General features: G+C 26.1%; 1 protein-coding gene across 1 annotated transcript; it reads right to left on the bottom strand.

Annotated features, from left to right (window-relative positions):
- Window positions 1-5,551: 5,551 nt before the first annotated feature.
- Window positions 5,552-17,506, bottom strand: LOC145839007 (multicopper oxidase 3-like). Its single transcript, XM_082946621.1, has 21 exons — window positions 17,438-17,506; window positions 16,669-16,794; window positions 16,413-16,599; window positions 15,261-15,374; window positions 14,874-15,003; window positions 14,641-14,647; window positions 14,381-14,509; window positions 14,133-14,198; window positions 13,708-13,847; window positions 13,003-13,321; window positions 12,077-12,222; window positions 11,778-11,974; window positions 11,382-11,524; window positions 8,704-8,756; window positions 8,054-8,156; window positions 7,736-7,893; window positions 7,076-7,238; window positions 6,679-6,845; window positions 6,292-6,421; window positions 6,046-6,107; window positions 5,552-5,696 (listed from the first exon to the last, which is right to left on the bottom strand). Exons 1-21 carry the CDS (start codon window positions 17,438-17,440, stop codon window positions 5,552-5,554), a joined length of 2,688 nt encoding a protein of 895 aa, XP_082802747.1. The 5' UTR covers window positions 17,441-17,506.
- Window positions 17,507-24,773: the final 7,267 nt, after the last annotated feature.

Below are 24,773 nucleotides of genomic sequence, written 5' to 3'. Positions count from 1 at the left end.
TTTTGTTTGTTATTGATGTTTTTGATGTTTTTCTGCATAAGTTGATGTCGATTTATCACTTTTTTTTACTTTGCATGGTTCTGCTGTTAAAGACTTAAACTATTGTGTTTTTAGAAAAAAAGGTGTTTTTAAGTTGTGGTCAGAAAAATTTAAGCTAGATGTGTACTCGTTTTTAAGTTGTCATTTATACATAAACAACTATGATTACTTTAAATAAATATATCATTCTTAAACCAGCAACAAGTAACAGTCTGAAGAGAAATTTAGTTGACGAAATTGAAAATCAAAAGAAGAAAGAAGAAGCTTTGCTTAGCAACAAGCAACAAAACCAATCAGCCGTAAAAGAATTGTCCAGGTTAAATTTTAAAATATTTCTTTTTAACTTATTATAAAAAATCTTCTAAACTAATTAATTGATGCAAGTAAACAAGATCGTGACGTAATTTATAATAACCACAAACATTTGTGTTTTTACCAATTTTAATAAACTAAGGGAATTTATTAACGTAACTAGGAACTAGTACATAGCTAATATTGATTTCAATTTATAAACTCTAAACCAAGCTAAAATAATTCAAAATTAAAGAAGTTAAATTATCTAATAAAAAGTCAACATTTTATTGATTTCTCCGAAAGCATTTGCATGTAACTAAGAACATCTTTTATAAAATCCACAAAAGTTTGCAGATATATGTTTTTAAAAATTATTACACTTCTTAACACAGTTTGTGTTCAGTATCATTCCAAGCAATTCTATTTTAAGGCTATGAACCGAGCTAAAAGAAATCTAAAAAACGTTTAGTTAAAATAAATACAATTTTTATACATACTTACTTTATTTTAAAAGGTTTAGTATTTGGTTAAACAAAACCTGGAATAAACTGGTATTTGAGAATTCAGGCTAAAATATTACAGAAAATTTGAAATAAAATCTGGAATTTTAAACAGCTTTTACATGTTAAGTAGTAAAATTTCGATTTGACACAAAAAATCTACCATATAGGTGAAAATTTTTTGTAACCATCAAAAAATTTTCATTAATAAGCACATTTAAATTAACTTTACCGTACTTTTTTGTAATTAGAATGATACTTTTTGTTTGGTCTTTACTCATATTGTCAAGCATGATAGTAAATAATTTATTTAAGTTGAAGTTTGAACAAAATAATTTGTTTATAACCATAAAATATTCAGGTATGGTATATCAAAAGGTTTAACTTACCGACAAACTTGTTTGATCTCCTGCAAAACTCTCAGCAGTTCAAGCATTACAGCCACGTGAAAACAAAAGTTGCAGCCAATCTGATGAGGTACAACTTGTACTTGCACGTACAAAACATAGATCCCATATACGTCGTGTGGCCGCAAAGTTGTACTGTTTTGTATCAACTTAATTAAATAATATTAACTCATTTTTCATAAATAGTTAGTTTTATATTGAACTTTTTACTTTTTTTTACAAAAATAAATCAATAAATAAGCTTTTACGGTTATATCTTTCTACAAAAATAACTTCTCTTCACATAAAATAAAACAAAGTTGTTCGTGCAAAAGTAAAATAACTACTAAAGTTTCACAAAAACCTCATAACACTAAGAAAAGTCTACAACTGACTTTCTACTCACAGTAGCGAGCAAATTGTCCAATCAGAACACTACGAAATACCCAAAATCACTCATTCATAGCATCAAAAATCGATAGTGAACGACGATTATTTAAGGTCACCGCTAGTGGCGCTCTTGCACTTCAACAGGGGTCTGAACACTAGGGGGAGCTGTTATCTGGAGGGAAATATTTTTCTTCATCATAGTTGCACTCGGCAGAGTTCGACTGATATCGGTTTGTTTTATTAAACGTTTTATTTTTAATACTTACGGCATGAGTTTTTTAGTTAATTATAATACAAGCTAATTATTGATTTGTATTAAGGATTTTTTATTTTAGTTGATGTGTTAAACTTAAAGTAGCTTTGTTATAAAAAATAAAGTTGGTGTATTAGGTAAGTAATCAAATAATCAATTTAGTTTTTAGTTAGAGTATTTAAAAGAACAAACTGTTTGAAAAAACTTTTTTATCTCAACAAACCTGATTTCACAGATGCGTTGAACAGAGAGAGTAAGCGAGCTTACGACGCGCTGACACTCACCGAACTTGATATGTGCAAGGGTGTTGATAAAATGCCCTCACAACACGCCACTATGTGCATAAGAACGTTCGGTGCGCTCAACTTGCACTGACGAATTAGGAGGGTTTTGGTGTAAGGATGTATCTTGCTAGGTGTCGGCAAGATTGCCTTTCATTGGTAATACAAATGAAGGTTGTTTAATTAGCTTATGACAATCCGCTTTTTGCTAAGTAACAATTTAGAGGAATTAAGCTTGTCTCTTTTAAATGTTGGTAATTACCTAAGAGTCCGGTAAGTGGAATTTGTTTAAATCCCAAAAGAATGGATAGCAGTTATTGGTACAACGTAATGCTAGCATTTTTTTATAAGTATTAGTCAAATGTTAAAAAAATTGACTTAGTTAACTTAATCAGTTGTTTTAGTAATTGACTAAGCTTAAAATTATTTTAATTTTTATTTAGTACCAAAACTTAGGTAGTATAAGGAAAAGTGAGTAAATACTTTAAGTAGTTTGTTAAATTAAAAACTTATTAAGTTTAGTGTCTGCTAATAATCATTTAACTATGTTTACAAGTAAAATTTATCATTATTAACTTATGTTTGTGAAAACGAGTTTTTTTATGGATTCATGTTTATTTTCTTACAGTTTTTTTTAATATTTTTTTAAAACATAAATTATTTAAATGCAAAACCAAATTTATGTATTCAACTTAATTTAAACAGTTATTTAATTTTAAAACTACTGTATCAAGGTTATAACTTGTTTGTTAAGTTCAATGAATGTTAAAATATTCTAAATTGTCTATTAGTGTTAAGTAAACATTTAATTGAATTTGATTATAACATAATTTATGCACTTAATTAGTGCAAAATTAATGTTAATATTAAAACTAACATTAAAATTATGTTTATCAAACCATGCTTTTAGTAGAAGGTTTTCCAAAATACTTTTATTGTTATTGAATCAAAAATAACTAACTTAACAGTTTAATTTTATCTTAATTTGTATGAGATACATTTATGATAATGTAAACTACAAATAATAACACGTTTAACTTAAATAAGAAATTTATTGACCTATTTTACTTTTTTGTAATTGTTTTTTTTATAAAATGCTTAAACTGCATTATTTTTTTTAAACACTGCCTTGTATACTTTTTGTAGAATTGTTTAACCGAATGTTAATTTAATAATATTTTTCGTGTCATTTATATACTTTGTATTTTTACTATTTCTGTTGTATATTAGCTAAGATTTAATATTTTATTATTTTTTTCTATACTAAAGAAATCGAATTTGCTAATTAAGTTTAAATTAAAAAGCGTTATTCGTAGAAACAGTTATAAGAAGTTAATTATTAAAGTAACCTTTAAATACTATAAAAAACTAATCATTTAATGGCCTAAACTTGTGTTTAAACAAAACACAAACATTTTTTTTATTAACAAAAATAATTTCAAAACAATATTTTGTTCTATTTTATTTTTACTTTTTAGAAGTATATTTGTAAGTAGTTTAATCTTTAAAAGCATTTAAACTCTTTAATTCATATACTTCAATTGATTGTTATGTAATAAAACATTCTAAGAATAACAGCAATTTCATTTTAAAAGTACTAAAAGAGTTATAATTGTTCAACAATTTGACCAAAATAAATAAATGTATGTATTGATATTTTATAAATGAAAACAAATTTACGTTTCTGTTACAAATAAAAATTAAAGTTTTGGAACAAATACTAACAAAAAAAGTGATGCGTTAACTATGTTTTAAATTAACCTAAATACTTGTTTAAGTATTCAAAAATATTGCTAAAACTGTAAAGGTAATTGCATATGTTTGAAAATAGAAATACTTTATTATGTCAGTAGTTTTTTTTAAAGGAATGGAAGCAGAAACAGCTTTCAATACGACTAAGCGACTGAATTTTTATATATTAGTTAAATGTATCAAATAAACCCTTTTAAAAGAATGTTTTATTAAAAAATTCAAAGTAAACTTTTACAGTTTATTGATACTAACGATCCTGTAATTCCGGTATTTTTTAAGCTGGTCACTAGTTTTAGCAAATAATGCAAGAAAAATCTGTAAAATATATGTTTTTTTCTTTGCAAAAAAAAACGTCGTTTAAATTAGGTTTTCCACATAAAACTAATAATAGTTCTTTAGTTGTTTCTACAGAAAAGAATATTAACTGAATAATGTGCTAACTGCTTTTTATGGATCCGGTAGACCATCAAATTACAAAAACTAATTTAAATTTGTTTCAACTATCTTAGTATCGATACTTACGTTTTTCTTAAACGTTTTCTTTAATTTGAGATAGTTTACATCTTGTTTAAACATTTGAATAAAGTTCGTTTACAGTAGGCCCGCTGCAATTATTTTTGTTTCAAATTAAGGTTGGTATTGTCTTGTACATATTGTTTAAAGTTTTATAAAAAATAAAAAAGTAGAAACTCTACCTCTGAATTTTAAAACCCATAAACTGATAATCTTTAAATCATTGACATGTATAACAAAAGATTCTTTGACTGAACCTTATTACACTCCAATCTCCGTATTTTTAGAGGTTGAAATATTACTTTCAAAATTGACAAGCTGTTTGCTTTCAATAAGTAATGAACTAAACAATAATGAAATATATTTCCCTTCTACTAGGGGTAGGCAAGGATTCAGACCCAGATTCTAAATTATTTAATTAGATTTAGAATATCCTTGGTTTGTTAACTAATAATTTATTCGTATCATTTCAGTGATTGCATAGATAAATATTTTATTTCCAATAACTTTTATTTTTATCATGTTTGAAATGATAACGTTCAAAAATATAAGCGTTCAAATAAAATTTTTTGACTTCCCCTAGTAAGTTTTGACGACTTTATTTATTTTGTCTAAACCTCTAAACGCTATTTGATAAAATAAAAATTATCAATTGAACCCTAGAAAAAATATATATTTGTTTTTTTAAGCTGAAAAATATAAGTTTGGGACAACGTGAAAGTTTGAAATACAAGAACAAACAAAGTTGTTTTATGCCAATTTAATTTGCGCTGTGTATCAAAAACTTATTGCACTCGCCAACAAATAGAAGTAGATAATATCTAATAGGTCAAGTACAACCGTAAAAAATAATATCGAGTTGTTAAACTTGAAAGCACATTGTATTACGTTTAATTTAAAATTAAATTTTTAAACTACGAAGTATAAAGTAAATGACACTCTTTTTTTCAATTAACAGAATTTTATTAACACGATGTGAACTTGCACAACAAATAAACATAGGAGTAAAGCACAAAGAAAAATTTTAAACATAGATGTAACATGAAAACGTAATTGCAGAAAAATTTAACAGCAAGAGATCGATACACGCATCACAAAAAATTTCTGGTGGATGATCAATGTGTGAAACTTCTAATTAACATTTTAATTTCTAGCTGGCCACTCGAGCTGCTCATTTTCAAGTTGAAATTCGCGTTGTCGCAACTCTGCATCCCTTTCTTTCGGTTGAAAGAGACTGGTGAGGGGTCCTACATCAATTTTAAAGTATCTACCAAAATTTGCCAGGCTTCTGTTGAAATAAAAACATGTTAGCTTTCTAAAAAAAACACATTTACTTTGATGCTGCAAACACACATTGGTCTTTTTTGCATGTAATGACGTAGTTTGTACAAAAAATTATACATATTTTTTTATTTCACATATGAACTTAAGTTTTCAATTTATTTAATTTATTTTAAGTCATCAAAGTATAGTGGTGATGAACAAATTAAAAAAGTATATAACAAGATTCTAACTTTATATAGTCTGCTTTCGGAGCCAAAACGTTTCGCGGCCCGTAAATAAAGTGAAGGTTATAATTTTTTCGGACATGGAAATAACATATCCAATTTTGTTGTTGATCCAAAATTAAATTTAACATATTTTGTTGTCCGCTAGTTCGTCTTGCTACAATAGTTTTAGGCGCAAATCTGTACTGGATCTAGACAAAATTTGAAAAGGTTTAGTCAATTTCCACAGACTAATTGTGTTATTCTAGTACTAGTACAAAATTTTGGTACTTAATTGTGTATTTAAAACACACACAGGGCAATGATAGACTGATAAAAGCACGGTGAGTCGAAAGTTTATTATTAAAAAAAGGAGTATAAATGTTATTAACTAACATAAATACCCCTGCCGTCTACACGCTCGTTTTCTCTATAGTCTTGACCCTGATCCCTGTTTAGAAACTTGTGGAGATTGTCAACAACGAAACCGTTGTTTCTACAAAATTCTAAAAGGTCTTCGTTTGATCTATAAAAATTAAGATATCATATAAACAAAGATAAATAAAAGTTTTAAAAACAAGTAGCTATTTAAGTGGTTTTCATGATTAATCTCAACTGTATTTTAAAAGTGTTACGGATAGAATTACAAGTAGACAAATCAAAGTCATATTCTGTTTACAAAAATCGGTACAACCAGTTGTAAAAAGTTACATGTGTTTAAAGTAATGGATATATAGTGGTTAAGAATATTTGAGTAGCTAAATAAACGAAACTCTTCCTTACTTATCAGACAAAAGGTTTCGATCAAGTGAACTAAATATTCTTGGACCAGGATTATTCCTGTCATTACCTGGGCGGTAAAACCATTTAAGACTAAAATCATACTGAATTTCGAACCAGCAGTGCCATCCTCTTTCCCACAGTTTTGAAGGAGTAAAGTCAAATCTTTTCTGTAGAAAAAGATCACCTTATTTGTTAAAAAACTAATTAAGAAATAATTAATTACGTATTAGTAGTAAAAATGTATATTAATTACTCGATAACCGAAAGGTTTTTTGTACACCGGGTCTTTAGACCAAAATTTTTGAGCGTATTTTTTTGTCGTCCAATAAACAATATAAAATCTATAAAATTTCAACGTTGTACTTTACAACGTAATACTATACAAGTTATATCTCACCGGCATATAAACATTTCTTTTTTTATAAAACCGGTTTCCATCATATTTTAAGCAAAGGTCTCTCGGCTGAAGTAAGTCACTGTATTTAGCGTTTAGATCATTTATTTGATACTCTGTAAGTTCATTATCATGGCCTATAGCGTTTATAAAACTTTGCTTTGATCTGTAATTAAAACTATAAGTTTTACCATATAATTCAGTTAATAAAATAAAATGTTAACATACAGCACGTTAAAGTGAGTAATTTGTAACAAACATAAGAAAATTGTTTTAAAATGTTCAGAAAATAGACTAGATTTGTCAAATTAATATATAACACAAACTTAAAAAAATCTATAAATTATAAGTAAACTGTATCGCATATAGAGATGTAATACTTATTTTGTTTTATTATCTGTTCACATTTTACATATTTTCAAAGATTTTTTTAAATTAAAAGAAGCTTGGGTGCATAGCAAACTAATACAGTTATTGTCCTTAGAGTTACTTTAAGAAACACTGTTTAAGTATCAAAACTATGCCTATTATGTTTTTAGTTTTTCAATTTTCAGCAAAGATGTATTTAATATTTTAGCATGCACATAACAAAAACATCAACGCAAAAACATATTAAAGATTTTGTTTAAATTCATAGCAACATTGTATGAGGGTACAACAAACCTTTGTGGATTTGTCCTTCCAGAGTGCTTGTAATACCATATGATATTGTACTCTCTGCCCACGACAAACCAAAATATCCAATCGTCCAAATTGATATGCTGAACATCACCGTTCTGACCATTAACTTCAAGGTTTTCGGGATAAAAGTAGTACCTAATCTGCAAAATTTTCAATCTGCTTTACATAGTTGTGTAACCTAAACTATAATGATCGTTTTCAGATCGAAAGCATATGCGTTTAGAAAATGTAAATTTTTAATGCTTATTTAAGATAAAGATGCGCAATAAAACTTAAGTTCAAGAATTGGTGTTAACTAACCAGATTACCATCTTCATCTTCATTTATATTAGTGCTACTTCTTATCTGGCGAGTGGGCAACTGACTTGGTGGTGGTTGGAACATTACAGACGGGGTATCTGTCCTGTTAAATTACATTACTTCTGATTTTAAAATTATACACAAAGTATTAAATTTTTGTATTGTTTGAAATCATTTTTGTATTGTTTGAAACTGGAAAACTTGTAAATATTAATTGAGTGCATAGAAAGTAATATTTCGTAAAATCTGCTTGTTCTATCAAAGACATGTTAATGCTTATTAATGGTTTAATGAATGAAAAAAAGCGCTCAAATATTTGGTCCTACGACCTGGTGTACGAAAAAACCTTTCGGTTATCGAGTCATACACCAGGATACAGTTTAAAGTCATGTCCAGGACATTAGTTTATTCCTAAATAGTTACAGAGCGCTCGTTTAATATAACAGGTAGCTTAATAATATTTTACATAAAACTTAACATGTATTAGTTGAAAATAATAAGTGTACACATACTTCTTAAGTTCTAAGTACATTATTAAAGGATACTTACAAAGTTAGTTTACAATAACTAACTCAAGAACTCTAAAATTCCTTTTGCCATAAGGATGGCGGTAAAACCACTTGACTGAATAACGTATGTCAATTTCAAACCAGCATTGCCAACCGTTTTTCCACATCACAGATGGAGTAAAGTCATATCTTTTCTGTATAAAAAAACACCAAACTAACTGAAGGAAGCAGTAATATTGTAAAAATTATAAAACAGCCAAACTAACTTATTTTTTAATTTATTTTAAGTGATTAACTGACTAACTTATTTTTTACTTTATTTTAAGTGATTAACTGCTAGGAGATTGTTTTTATAAAAGTAAAATAGTCTAACCGGCCTGTGTTTGTCCCAATGTATGGCCGGATAATTGATTTCTGTCATTGTGTAAGTGAACAGAAAACGTAGAACAAAGCTGAAAAATTATATGATTTTAAATTAACTGCAAGTATTATACAAAATCATTTTGAAACTATTAGTGATTTTAATTGAATACTGTATATACACCTATGTGTTTACTTGCCTGAAAACCAACACTAAATCTTCCATACAAAATTTAAATGGCTGCGTTGTAATAAATTAATATACATTAGTGTTTTTATAGGTAAAAAAACATCTAGATTAACTATAAGTAGATATTTTAATATAGTTTTGATACCTATATAAACTTATATGAAATAAATAGCTTACCTTAAACTAGATATAGTTTTAAACTTTCTTAACAATAAGTATTTATTTTTATAACATAAAGAACGTCTAATATAATTTGATTATTTGACTTTTGGTTGGGTAAGTCTTAAAGAGTTATTTACGCTAAACTTAAATACATACTTGATTATCACACTAATAATTATCAACAAAGCAATCAAACTTATTTAAATAAATAAAGTTAATTTGGAAGCAAATTACAACTACTTTATAAATGTTTATTTATTGAGAAATTACTAGAAAACATCTTTACATAAGATGCTGATAAGTAAAATACATGTAAGCATAGATTTGACATAAGTTTCGACATTCTAAATTTAAGTGTTTTTTATTTAGATTAAAGTTAGCTTTGCTATAATAATGTAACTACAGTACCGATTTAAAACTATTAGTTGTATGTATTATCTGGTTGTAACAATAACCATATAAGAATAATAGTTATAAAACTAATTTACATAATAATGTCTTAGTACAGTAACAATTATAATAATTAAAGATAAAAACATTTATTCAAAAGTTATATTTAGTTTTCACAGTCACATACGTCAATGGCCGGTTTTAAGGCCCGCAAAAAACACTGTTTGAAAGTCACGTTAAAAGTTAAACGAGTATTACCATTTCTTCTAATACTACACTTGTTTCAACCTGATCTAAATCACTAATTGTAAGTGTTTCAAGCAAATAAGAATTAAATAACTAAAAAGTAAAAAAAAAGTACGTAACTAAGTTGGACTTTCTACAAACTCTACTTCAACAATGAACTGCTAAGCTCATAATTAAGTTTATTGTTATTTTTGTTGTTTATTATTTGTAACATGTATGTTGTTTATTACTTTTGTGAAAAACAAGTAGGTTTTTTAGATACCAAGCATTTTATCAGTTTCATAATATTAAAACACTTATAGTGATTTTCACAGTGTAACGTTTGGCTATTTTTCCTGAAAGGACAAAATAGTGATAAAGCTAGGTACGCTTTTGAATTTGTCTTCAGTTTGAGGTTAGAGTAAATTTAGGTTGATCCGCAAGAAGAAACTGCTACTAAAAAAGCGACTGTGAGTCTTGTTTGTTCTCTCCATGCATTTTGTTATATAATTTTTTGCAACCTTGAAGTTAATTTGTATGATAACAAATTTAGTAATTTTATATTTGTACATAATCTATTAGTGATTTTTAGTAGTATCTTAGTGATGTTTAAGGTTTAAGTTATCTGCATTTATTTATTATTATTAACAATTATTTGAAATAATTGGTGTGGTAATTGTTAATGATATTCATATTATTGTTGATACTCAGCCTTATATTCGTATTCATCCTCATTTTGTTATTCATATTGTCATTTTATATTTGTTATTCTGTTAAGTAAGATTTTAGATTAAGATGAGTGAGAGACGCATAAGTAAGCGCAACGCAGATAAGAAAACGAGTCAGAGTCTTGCAACCCTAATCTAATCATTTACTTTTAGTTAAAAAGCTGTATAAATAAGTAAAATCTCAAACATCTAGGTGTAACTAAAAATTCTGATTGTAAATAATTTTATTCTAAATACTGCCTTCAACCTGAAAATTTTAGAAATAAAAATAGACGAAACGAAAAACCTAGAATTTTATGTTTTTAGTAAATAATGTCTGTTAAGTATAATTTTTTTAGCTTAAGAAATAAAAAGTGCCTTTAATAGAGCAAAAAACATATTTATTTTAGTTTGTATTTTGTACTAAATAGTTTTAAAAGATGCTGATATAAAAATTTTCTGAAAATTATTGATTTTAATTTAAAACCAGAACCAGTAAATAGCTATAGTTTTAAACTGTTTATAATAAATTAAAAAATAAACAGAAACAATATTCATAAGAAAAAACTCAAAAAAAAACATTTTATAACTTTCAGTCAATGTATAATTCTTGCTAAGTTTATTTTAAGAAACATATATAAAGTAGCAAAATCGAGATAAAATCATATTAGGAAAACGTACCTTACAGTCTTTACGACTTAAGTACTTAGCTAGTTAACAAACACAAGTGCTGAAAACAATAAAAACAACATATTTAAAGTATCAATAGAAGTTTTGAATCCAACAGAAACTCCTTCAAAATCTACCGTAGGTCGTGTTATAATTTGTTTTGCAGGTTTGTAACTTCCGCACCTGGTAAAATTATCAGGAATCTGGAAACTTTCTTTAATATCTTCGTATTCTCCTACTTGAATCACCAAAAACATAGCTGAAAAATAAAGTTTGTTTTAAAGTGTGAAACTTACCAGTAGATGTCTGTTAAACCATAAAAAGTTTATTCTGTTTTAAATTAAGGGTGGGCATTTTGCGGCCCGCGACATGTTTTTTGCTTTAAAACAACTTGAAAACACAAGTAAAAATGAGCATTTTTATAACAATTATTTTAAAAAATTATGTTAGCTAAGCTTTCAGTGCACATTAATGCTTATTAGTTTAGCCAATTAGCATTAAATTGAGCTCACTTGGATCGTGGAACAAAATGTGGCAGTGGAGAGGCCAAAAACCAGGGTTGTCTGAGAAAAACCGGACAATTGTGTATCCTCTGTTCGGTATGATCACCGTGTCCTTCATCGGAGGATTCATTAGGTTTTTAGATATTTCAGTGTTGTAGTATACATCCTTCATTTTTTCCATGGGAAGAGGCTGACTTTCATTAACTCTGTTTGTTTGTATGTAAAACAACTTTGTTATACAAAACAAAATTCTAAACATATATGTAATGAAATTTTATTTGTACAGTATAATTTTTACGAATTTATACCTTTTCATAGCAACAACAGCAAACGATTGACCATGCAAATGAATGGGATGTCCTGAATTATTATTATCATTGTCCCCTTTATCAAATATCACCATTTCTATAAGCTGATCGCGCTTTATTTTAACTACATGTTGACAATTCTTCATCTGTAAATCGATATCTACTTTTGCAATTGTGAGAAATAATTCAGTTAATTTAATAAAGTTAATAAAATAGAAAGAAAATATTTTTTTTATAAAGAAATAGTTTTTATTTTAATTTATAAATAAAACGTTACATATTTACTTCGATGTTATTGACAAACTTTAATAATTTAAGAGGTGTTGCTTTAACTTTATTCATTAAAGGATTCAATAAAGCAAATTGTTTTTTATACAAAAAGATTTTCGTGACTTATTATTCAATTTATTTTAAAAAAATATAACAACAAAAGCGCCTATCACTAAACTTCAGCACTGTTACTATACGTTGAAGTTTATGTTTGATTTTTACAGAAGTTTCCACGTAAAATAACACTTTAAAGTTTTAGTGAAAAGGACATATGTTATTTTATTGTATTGAAACAATCTTTTAGTGTTTGTGCACAAAAATATATTTCAAAAGTTAAACTTTGGAAAACAAAACAGCTAACATGTTGAAAGTAGCTTTTTATTGATTTTGAATCTTTCTTATTTGTTCATTTCTTTATTTATACTTGTAATAATAAAAAAATTTTGTAATATGCCCTTTTAGATTCAATATTTACAGAGAATTTACGTGAAATAACACTAGAGATATGTAATAAAAAGCGCCGATGTTATATTGCCATGATATTGTATTTTAAGGAGTAAATTGAATCTAATGTTAGTGAAAAAAACTTCAAATAGTATTCAGGACTAAAACAATTATTTTTTGTTTCAAATTTTGTTCTTTTAATACAAACTTACCTTATCTGGAACAGTGAAGTTTTGAGCGTTGCAAATTCTGTTCTTATCAATTGAATCGTACTGATACAGCAGTGGGCGATCTGATGGCATGTACTTTATGTTTTTTATCACTGGACCCGGATTGAAACTGAGTTCTAAGAATAGAGTTTCATTAGGTTTTCCTTTGAGTTTATCAGAAATATTCTTCACAGACCTCAGTTCGTTCACGTAAACAGGATTTTTTACATCTTTTTGTTTCAACATGGGGTTCAAATTTTTGAACTCATCGGTTTTGCTCGATGAAGGTAAACCATTTTTACTGACTGATTCATGATCGTATCTGAATGTTAAAAACTGTGTCGTTATAAAAAGTTGTAAAGTAGGTTTCTAGTGAACAAGTTTTATTACAAAATGGTTATATAAATTTTATTAACTTAAAAATCTATGATAATAACTTATATTTTAGGTATATAAAGCGTATTATGTACCATAACACTTTAAATAAGTTAAACTTAATATTAATGAATACTTTTCGTCAGGTTGGGTCTTAAATTTAGTTCAAACCTTAAAAAAATAAAACTAGTACTATTATTTCTCAAACAGTTTTATGTTTACTTTATAAAACTATCTTTAAACCAAAAAAAACTTTGGGCATAAAAAAAGGGAGAATTTCCCAAAGTAGTTCTTTATTAGGTTAATTTTCGTTGTAACATTTATTTTTTAGACCTTACGATCGCTTTTTGCGAAATGTTGTTGCAATTGGTTCCATCAACCCCCTTCACTCTCATCCAGTAGTTGGCAGGAGGTTGGCTTGCGTTAACTATGAAATCGTATCGCTCACCTCCGTTGAGTGTAAGCGTTGAAACCTGTCAGTTTGTATTAGATATTTAAAGAAACTTAAAGGTATTTTGTGTATTTAACTTTATTTTCTATAGTAAATTCTAAATATATGTTAGTTTAAAAGTTAAACTTTTGAAGTACCTACAAATTTGCAACTTTCTTACTAAACCAGCTTTTTTTTCTATTCATTCTTTACTATTTAACAAAGTTTTACCCTAAAGTTTGCTTAGACTTAATCTTGTAACATAAACTTTTTCAACAGAGCAAAATAAGTCTGTAAAATTTTTATTATTCTTTAAATAAAAACTAACGGTGACTGGCTGGATATCTCTACCATCACTGCTGATTACAGTTAAATTATGATCGTCTATTGTGATCTGGAAGTGTTGAAATCAAATTTTTAAAACTTATAGTTCACATGTTTTGAACATTTTTTAAAGTATTTACAATATAACTTTGGTATATTTTTTTACTTTTGATCAGCATGTATTATTTTAAATAACTTTAAGTTTCAAAATAACAGAAGAAATCAATTTAAATAAATACTATTCAAAAATACCTCCATAGGACAGTAGAGAGTTGCGTGACTGATGGCTCTGAATCTAGTTCGACTGTTTGGAAATATTTCAAACTTTGCATACGGGATGTTTGTTGAATTTACTTTTGTTTCATCAAGCTTATTCGAACGCTAAAAAGGTTTTTGTTACATAAAAAGGAAACAACTTGTTAAATGCTTAAGTGAAGAAATACAAGATTTAAAAAAGTTTATCTACATTTAGAGCTTTAAAATTACCAGACCAGTAGGTTATAATTAATAACATAATAACTGAATTAAAGTATTAGCTTCAGGACTATTACCTATGATAAGCTGTTTTTGTATTTTTTATTAAAAAGATGCTTTACAAAATGAATATAATCTCGTTTTGTCTTTAATAACTTATTGTGCTCAACTATATTGACGTAAAAACAAACTTGGTCAGACGTTTAGCAATAGCAAAGTAGTGTGTTTATTTCGAAACTGAATATACATCTATGTTAAAATTTTATCTTACCCCTCTCCGTTGATGACAATGTTGTCAGGGGTCTCCCCTTCTACGAACCCTCCTGCTTCGAGCAAAGTGAGTTTGTCAATAGCAGATGTGTGAAACCAATCGGTTACCATGACAATATGGTTGTTAATTTCTGCGTAGTTGTTTTACGTTTTTGTTTTTTTATTTTAGTTGAAGTTTAAACTTTAAACTAATTTAAGGGCATTTCCGAAAAGTCTTTTACATAGCAAATTTTTACAATAAAATCAACTTTAATTAATTCAAAGTGAAAATATTAGCAAACTATCACAGTGAGTTTAGGTAAAGGTTACTGTAATATGCTGTATGCTAAAGCTTGACACGCCTATAAGTATTTGCTCATAAGTACTCATACAAACGCTCAAAACAGACCAATATCGTACAAACGTGAATGAACATCTACTTGTGACGGCTGCCTGACTATAATAGGTCCTGCGAGACCGTCTCCTCTCTGAAGTCCATTGTGTGAATGCCACCAATGAGTACCTTTGTTTAGTTTAGTAAAAAATATAAGCTTGTTTAAAATTCATCAAAAAAGTAGCTCTGGTACCATATATTACAAAAGAAAATTGTTGAGTAAACAAACTTTATATTCACAACGAGTGTGAAGTTAGCTTGATAACGTTTTTCAAGAATTTTAGAAGAATGTCCAAACTTTAGACCAAATTATTTTCCTTATCTTAATAGCTAGATAAAAACTTTTAATTTTTATTTTAGAGAATAGTTCTTTGTCTTTAATATACAAAAAAAAATCAATGGATTGGGGCTTGACTTTTAGTGTGGGGCCCCTTAGAAAAAATAAATTTTTTATTAATTTTTACTTAGCTCTAATTAAAAAAAATAAAAACAAACTATTTTTTATTTTTTAAATGTTCATATTTATTATTAACTTAATCCTGTACAACACTTTTTTTTTTCCAACTGTTAATATTTTGTACTATTTAGAATTCCTAGTTCCGGAATAAGGCCAAACAGTACGATATATGAGTTTTGTTATCGGTTTTTACTTAGCTCGAATTAAAAACAAAAACAAATAAGTTAAATTATTATTATTTTTTAATTTTATATTTATATGTGAATAATGTTATACAATATTTTTTTTTCAATTTTTAATATTTTGTTTTATTTGGCTTATTTCGGAATTAGGAAATCTAGAATAAGGCTAAATAGTACAAAATATTAACAGTTGAAAAAAATGTGTTGTACAGGATTAAATTACTAATAAATATGAATACTAGAAAAAAAAATTGTTTTTAGTTTTTTTTTAATTAGAGCTAAGTAAAAATTGATAAAAAAACTTATTTTTTTCTAAGGGCCCCACACTAAAAGTCAAGCCCCAATCCAATAGATTTTTTTTGTATATTAAAGACAAAGAACCGCTCTTTAAATTAAAAAAAAAGTTTTTATCTAGCTATTAAGATAAAGAAAATAATTGGGTCTAAAGATTGGACATTTTTTTAAATTCTTGAAAAACGTTATTAAGCTAACTTAACACTCGTATACTCACATTGTTTTTTCACTCACCATGAGGATTAGCAGTGAATATGTAAGTTAAACTGTCGGACATGGGGAGCGGGCACTGGGAAACCATTGGAACCCCGTCCATCCACTGGGTGTCCCTCATGTCCATCCCGTGCCAGTGAATCGCGGTGGAGTCCCCGTTCTGAAGATTGTTTTCAACATCGATCACTACCCTGTCCCCTTCGCATGCCTTGCATAAGGAGTTACATAAAGCTTAGTGCAACTAGTAAAGCAAACTTCCATAACAATTGGTACTCACTGAAATAATTGGATAATGCAGAAGTTTGTTCACAGATATAATTGGTTTCGAGTGACCGTCAGCAGAAAAGCAACCTTTGTTATAACAATCTGACGTCATATTTTTGCGGCAGTCACCACAAGCTTCCTGGGAAAGTGTTCTTAACCGATTGTTGTAAATAATTAAATTAGGGTGTTAAGTTAAATAAGATGGTTGCAAATAAATGAAAAATTAGCTTGTTTCTTTACAATTGTTTCACGTTTACACGATTCTCACATGGAAGTAACTCAAAATAAAATTAAACGTTTATTTGTTTTTAGGCTCCCTATAAGGAAGAGCCCCTTCCTCCTCTTTATAGTTTCATATGTAAGTTTCTATTAATAAACAAGATAATTTTTAATAATGATTTTTTTAAACCTTAGAGTTATATCTTAAACAAATTTAACACGAAGTTAAAAAATACTATATATATATATATATATATATATATATTAGTCTAAGTTAAAATACTTAACTAACACGAATAAAAGCGTTAAATTATTATAAAATAGATTATCTAGTAATTTTTTACTTTATTTCAATAAAAAAAATTATAGTGGTAATTAAAAAAACAACATATTAATTAAGTTTCAAAACTAAGCATAACGAATAATATCAACCCCTCATTTTCTTTAAAATTAAAAATACAGTTCAACTCTTTTTTGTTATACTCTTGATCAATTTTAGCAAACTAAATGAGTTTTCGTTTATTCAGAGTTTATTTATAAAACCTTAAAGCTATAAAACAAACCATTTAATATTCCAGTTGAAGTGACAGGTCCTATTATCACCTACATGGCATATTCTATCACATGGATGTCTGTCTGTACCTTCAACGTGAAATAAGATTTTTTTTAATTATTTAGTTTTTGTTATTAATTTTATCTATTAAACTTAATTTTAAAGACTTTTCATCAAAAATAAAAGTACTGTTTAACTTTATAACTATGTTTAGAAGGTTATGTCAATTTATTAAAAGTATAAGCATAAAATATAAAAAAACTTTCGAATTCAAACAATTTATGAATTTAATCAAAACTAACCTGAATAATCAGCAAATATAAGAACAAACAGCTGCATAGCAATAAAGCATGACAACATCTTCATGATTAGTTAAAGGTTTTAAATTTACTATAAAAGTGCAACTTTTGTAAAAGCGGAATGTAAATTACTAAACAACTAAATAATAAACCTTTTTAGAATTACGTTTTTTCGCTGTTAACCTTCAAAAGTTGAGTATTTATACTAAACTCTTTTTGCAATTCGTTTTACTGTTAATTTTAAGACAATAGAATAAAATAACATTAAGCGCTTTTGAACACATTTATTCAGTGTTATTATACGTGAAAATTTCTATTCAGTCTATGCGTAATTTTCCAAATAGAATAACATTGGAGAAGTGTTAATATTATTGTTTTGTCTTGAAATAAGCTTAAGTGACTATGTATAAAAATGTATGTATAAGGTTTAATTTTTGAAAACAAAACAGCTAACTTGTTGGATACTAGCTTATAAATTCTCGTTTAAATATAACTACATAAAGTTTATTATTATTTAAAAAGAAAAAATCAACTTTGCCGTAAAATATGAAAGTTAAAAGTTTCATCTTTTTCTTTAAATGAAATAATTTTCTTCTCTTTGCTATTAAGCATACTTGTTAAGTAAAAATAAATTAAAATACCAAAAATAAATCAAAAACGAAACTGGTAATAATGATTACTACCGTTTTAAAAATTGCAAACTGTAGTAGCCGTTGTTTTTGATAAAACAGTTGTTTTACCTTATTTAATTTTTTTATTAAAGACGGAAAGACGATTAAATGTAACTTGTTTTGTTAATGTAAAATTTGTTATGGAAAAACTTTACTTAAAGTACTTTAATTTTCGAAATATATAAAACCAAGACTGAAAATTATAACTAAACAAAAAATCAAAGATGATACACTTTCAAATAATTTTGCTTAAAATTATATTAAAAATTACATTTTAAGCTCTAATTTTTCAAGTTTAAAATGAACTAAAATAAATAACTCTAGGTTTTCAGTTAATAAAAGTATTGTGGTTTGTTTTTGTAAAATAACTACATGTTCTGCTGATACTTTTATAAGCTTAAAAATTGTTTAGTACTCTATTTATACATTTTTAAATTTTAAGTAAATTATTTCTTTCGATAATTTACATTATAGAAAGCTAGCCCTAGGTTTTAGAGAATGATTTAGTATAAAAGTTTGTTTTAGAATAAATAATTTCAAAAATGGTTCCAAGAAAGCTCCTATTTAGTATAAAAGCTTTTAAGTAACTACCTGATTAGAAAAAGAAAAAATATACAAAATATGACAAAACAAAAGTTTGATAATTTTGAAAAAATTGAGTTCCAGGTAAGAGGTGAGAAAACCTGTAAATATCTGACACCTTGCTACATTTATGAATGTTTTAAACATTACTGACTCATTTGTTTTATACTTTTTACGCTTTTAAGCAGCTTTGCTGTACTCTGGAAATAAACAAATAAGTACTTAATTTAAATGTTTCAAAAGTTTTGAATAAAACCTGTTGCAACACGGGTGAAAAAAGGACTAGCCTTTTCGAGAAAATATGCACTTTTCTGTTACTAATTTTTAAATACGACACTTATAGCTTAATTACGTATATTTATACGGAAGTAGCCAACTATTTTTTCTCAACAAGGAAGCTCATATTTTAGCCCGTAATATTTACGTGCTAGCAAGCTTTCCCAAACTTTTTTTTTATTGGCGCAAGTTTAAAAAAAAGCCGCCCATTGATTGAATGTTTTTAATTTTTAACCCTGTACTCTTTCAAGTCCTCGCTCGCTTCCTGATAAGTAGAATCGCCGCTAAAGATGCGATATTTCCCAATTTGAAATATACAGTTAATTAAACCACATTAAAACGCTTAAAATTTTTGGTCCGAGGACCTGGTGCACGATGAACTTTTCGGTTATCGGGTCGCACACCACGAATGCTTATTAATGTCTTGTCCAGGACAGGACAGGAAAAACTTTGTTTAAAGCCACAAAGTGTTTCTAAATTCATGGTTTTTAAAGCTATCACTTCAGCATGAAAGATACAATAAATTTTTATGTAACAATAGAGTATGTGGCTGTTAGAACGTATATACAAAATAAAAACATTTCTTTGGTAGTTTGGTCACGGGTAGTTTTTTATCCTACTGTGTAAGTATGATTTTTTTTTAATGTCCTTTTTAAAAAAGTTGAAGTTGATATTTTAGTTAAAAACATCAACAAAACTAACTATAAATAGTCTGTTTTTTAATCTACAGTTATAATATTAGACATGTTTTTTTTATTATTAACTATCGTTTACTATTAATCACGGCAAAGATTAATAACTTATTAACTGCTATCAATTTTACTACTTAGTCGACTTTTAAAAATGTTCATTTTTGTACTCTTAATCTTTGAAAAGATGTTTTCTAAAACACTTTTAGGTTTAAAAAAAATCAAATAATTAATTCAATTTAAAAATTACTGACTTGCTAGTTTGTCTACTTTTTTTTTGTTATAGTTTTAACTCAATGTTCAAAACATAAAACTTAAAAAAAACTCGTTGCGGATAAATTATACATTTGATACTTTATTAACTGATTTCATATAAGTTTTAGTTATAGCAAGGTAGTCGTTTAGTTTTATACTCAGCATTTGTGTACTATTAATTTATCAAAATATTCTCTAAAGTTTTGAAATTTTGAATAAAACTGGTTGCAAAACAGGAAAATATTTATTGAGAAAATACACACTGCTTGCCTTCTATCTTTTGTTTGAAATTTTTAATGTTTATTTCATTGTTTGCTAAATGCTATTTACACAAAATGTTAAATATTCTATATACACAAAAGTAATTAATTATTTTATTTTCTCAAGACAAAATTTCTTTTAATCTTAACATTTCAACATTTACCAACTACATATATTTACGAACAATTAAGAATCTAATGTGTAAAATGTAAATACTACAGCATTGGAGATATGAAAAACTTCAATGTAAGTACCAAGTATTTAGCTTAAAAAAATATATTTACAAGTTTTAATTATTCCTTTAGTTGTTTTGAAAAATAAGTTTACTTTTTTTACACTTTTCAATTATAATTAAGTATTTTGTCTTAAAATTTGTTAAAAAGAGTTAAAATTAATATATTAATAAAGACAACTAAATTTAATAAAAATAACAATATAAAATAAAATGGACAACTTGAACAACTTTCGTTAACATTTTAATGAGTTGTACGTTTTCAAGTATATTGTTGTTAAGATTGTAATGAGTAACTTACACTAATAATATATTTAATTCTTTTAATAAACTTTTGTTGTTAGAATGTTTTTAAAATAAGCAAAAAATGTACTACAGGGTATTTATGGATAAACACTAGTTAAAAAAACTTCTCAAGCTCTTTTGTATATACTACAAGCTTAAGTTGTGAATCTTGAAGTTGCGAATAAAACTGATGTTTTAATACTATTTGCTTTATAAGTATATGAATTTACAATGACTGTTTGTTTTTATATATACTTACAAAACCTTCTAAGTTTTTAAGTTTGTTAATAGTTTGTATTTGTACATCATTAAAATAAAGTATATAGAATTAAAAGGTAACGTTTAGAAGTTAAAGTTAAATACATAAGTTAAGTTTATCAAAAAGATATTCTAAGGCTTTGTTCTGAAAAATCAATTATTGATAAGATTGTAGACATTATAATACTAATTTGATTTTTTAGACATATTCCTACTAATAGTAAACCATTTTCTAATTTTTATTATGAAATTAAAAAGAAAAAATTAGTATTTATATTTTTCGGTTATATATTGGAAAACATAACCTATAAATAATTTAGCTCGTTCGCTACGCTTAAAACCAAAAGCTTATAAAATTTTTGAAAAAATTTGTTTGTTTTGATCTAATTAATTTGTTATAAAATAAAAATATATAAAAGCTTTAGATAATTAGATCTATAATATATAAAAAAAGTTACACATTTGAACTGAAATTTTATAAACTTTGTATATATTTTTCAAAAGGCTAACACGAAGAAATAGGTATTTGTTTAACTAGTATAAAAAGAAGATGGTTATGATGTTTACAATAAGGAATTTATTTCTGTACATTACAAAAAGTTAAACAAATTGATTAGAAACAACTCCTTTATTGTGGAAAGTTACTTAAGTTTTAAATTCAATAATACTAATAAAAAAAGTAAAAAAAGAATGTAAAAAATAACAATATTGTGAATAATTAGTTAACTATATTATACTTTTTCTTTTAATAATAATGCCTTTATACATTTCAAAGTTAATATGTATAATAAAACAATTTGTTTAAAAATAACTATTTTTAAAAAAGAAGTTTATAACTAAAAATATTTGAGATGGTTATTTATTTTTTGTAAATTTTATCGATTAAAAGGGTAAATTTCATCATAACCTGTGATATATATAACTCATAAAATTTTACATATATAACAAAAAAATTATTATTAATATACCAATCATAACTTAACTGTGTTCTACTTAAGAAATATATATTAATGCTTTGTTAAAAAAGTAATACAAAAAAATATGTAACTCAATGATCGTTTACTAATAAAACATATTATAAAACTTATTAAATTAATTTGCAAAAAACTAGACTTTCATTTGAAAAACTTATTAGTTTACTTTAAAAAATAAATAATTTTCTATAATTGTGGTTAAAAACTCAGTTTCTTAATTAAAAAATTGTTTGTAGTTTGTGTGTTTAGTTTATGTAGCGTTTAAAACAGAAAAATTTCAATTTTTATACTATGGAGATATATGTTTTAATTTTAACACAGAGTTACTAAACGGTTTATACAGTTTAAACATCACAATTGACATTTGACTTGCTGTGCAACATTATTTGATTTAAGATGTGGTCACGTACGCCCACTTGTGGCCATTTTGTCGAAAGTTGTTTCAATCTGATAACTTATCTAGTAAGCCGAAGACACGAAGCGAAAATGGATCACATGTTTATCAATGAAACCCACCGAACAGTTAACAAGCACAATTTTGTAGTCACTGATCTTGTTTTTATCTGTAGAAGTCTCTCGTCGACTGTAAAAAAGACACAAATGTTCTTGTAAGCGCGTTTTTGCTGCTGTATGAATCAAGCTTTAAAAGTTTATTGTTTTAATTATTTTTTTCAGTTTAATTTTCGAAGTTATTACATTAAGCTTTCTTTTAAATTTAAGCTAAGTCAAGAAGTATGAAAATAGTCAAAATTAAACAAATACATTAGCTATAACAAATAAAAAAGAAAAAAAAAACTTTGTTTCTCGTTCAAGTTTGTTATAATAGAATTTCAAACTTCGTTAAAAAATGTCTTAACTGTAAAAATAACAACCAAACTAACTACTCTAATATTGTTAAAATTATCCATAAAATACTTTTTATGTTTAATTTGCTATATTGTGTAAAGATTATATAGAATTTAAGCATAACTTTTAGTTAAAAAGAATATTGTTTTTAAATGTATCAAAATTTCTACTGCAAAACTTTCATTTACAACAAATACGGCTTATTCCAATACATTTACAATTTATTATATACAAAACTTTTAACTATGCAATCTACTTTTTATTACCTATTTTGACATTTTATAAGAAAGTTTAAAGTGATATGGACGTTTGCATAATTGAGAGTTCAAAAATAAAAGTATTGAGAGTAAATAAAAAAATTAAAACCTGTTTAACACCTTTAAAAAATTAACCTTTAACCTTGAACGACCATATCTAATCGTTATGAATAAAGAAAATTGTTTTCACTAAACAGTCAAAATAAATATAAGTAAAGCAGTAGTGTTTTGGTTAAGACAAATAACTATAACTTAACTGTATAAAAAAAGTATTTGTGTGAACAGTAAAGTGCAGGTTCTATATTGCTGCTGTGCAATCCGCAGTTTGCCGATCTCTGGTCTAAAGTTTATACAATTTTTATGTGTTTTTTTTATATTTAATTAAATTAGATAACTACGATCTTTAAAGAAATCTATTAAACTTATTACATAATTTTAAGGTTTATAAAATTTAGTTTTAATACAAGACAACAAAAAACAAACATTTTCTTTTAATAAATGAATAGCTTTTACCTTACAGTTTACTACAATAAGTTTTTATATTTTATGATCATTAAATTAATAAAACTTGGGTATCTTTTTATTTTTTTGTTAGCAGAGCAAAAATAAAATTTATTTTTACTGTATCAGTACTGTGATGTTTTCAGTACAGCCTATCATGATTGTATTCATAAAATTAAGACTTGAATATGACTTTCATGACCTAAAAGTTTAGTATAATCATTAAAACGTTTGTGTGAAAAGTTTAATTAAATTGTATTTCAATTAGTTTTATGATAATACAATTATATTAGCACTTTTAACTTAAGATCTTTAATGACATTTACGAAAAAAAATTATAAAGATTTAACTAAATAATGATCCGAAAATCACTTTTAAAATAAAATATTTAGAGAAAAGTTTACTTAAAAGTTGTGAAACAACGATAAACAAGCAATATTGAATTAACAAAAACTAAAAATTAATCTTTTAGAAACTTAAACTAAATGATAATAGTTAAACAAGTAAATGATACAGAAAAAATATTTGAAGAACTTTTAGTTTTTAGGATTAAGATGTAACTACTTATAATGTATTTAAATAGTAGTTTTTTGTCAATGTGTATTATTGAACCGTAAAACAGTTAAACTAAAGTGTTAAAATAATTAAAAATCAAACTTTTATAATAATATTTGTGATACGTTTTTAGGAAAAATACTATTCACATATAATAAAGTTAATTTAAATAAAAAAAAGTTGATTAAATTTTTAGATATGAAAATTGTGTTTATTTTTTGATTATACTTATTTATAATGAACAACTGTCGTCAATAAAATATTTTATACATAGAATAAAAGTAGTTTAGCTTGTCTAAACATTTTTTGTAAATAACAAACATACTGTTATTTAGTATTGATTTGAATTAAAAGTCGTATTAAATCAGCTTTAAAAACGTTAATAGCTATTTGTAAGAAATCAGT

Source organism: Thalia democratica, chromosome 6, assembly GCF_965202585.1.
Source record: "Thalia democratica chromosome 6, ktThaDemo2.hap1.1, whole genome shotgun sequence".
In the NCBI taxonomy this organism is placed as follows: Eukaryota; Metazoa; Chordata; class Thaliacea; order Salpida; family Salpidae; genus Thalia; species Thalia democratica.
Note: the sequence above shows the minus strand (reverse complement) of the source record. Positions and strands in the feature narration are given on the sequence as shown.

Excerpts from the sequence above, each read along its gene's own strand:
- LOC145839007 (XM_082946621.1), bottom strand. Across the intron at positions 8,757-11,381 it reads TAGATTTTGAAGGAGTTTCT|AAAAGATATGACTTTACTCC; the intron begins GTTGGATTCAAA and ends TTTTTTATACAG. Across the intron at positions 7,239-7,735 it reads GGAAGGACAAATCCACAAAG|ATCAAAGCAAAGTTTTATAA; the intron begins GTTTGTTGTACC and ends TTTTAATTACAG.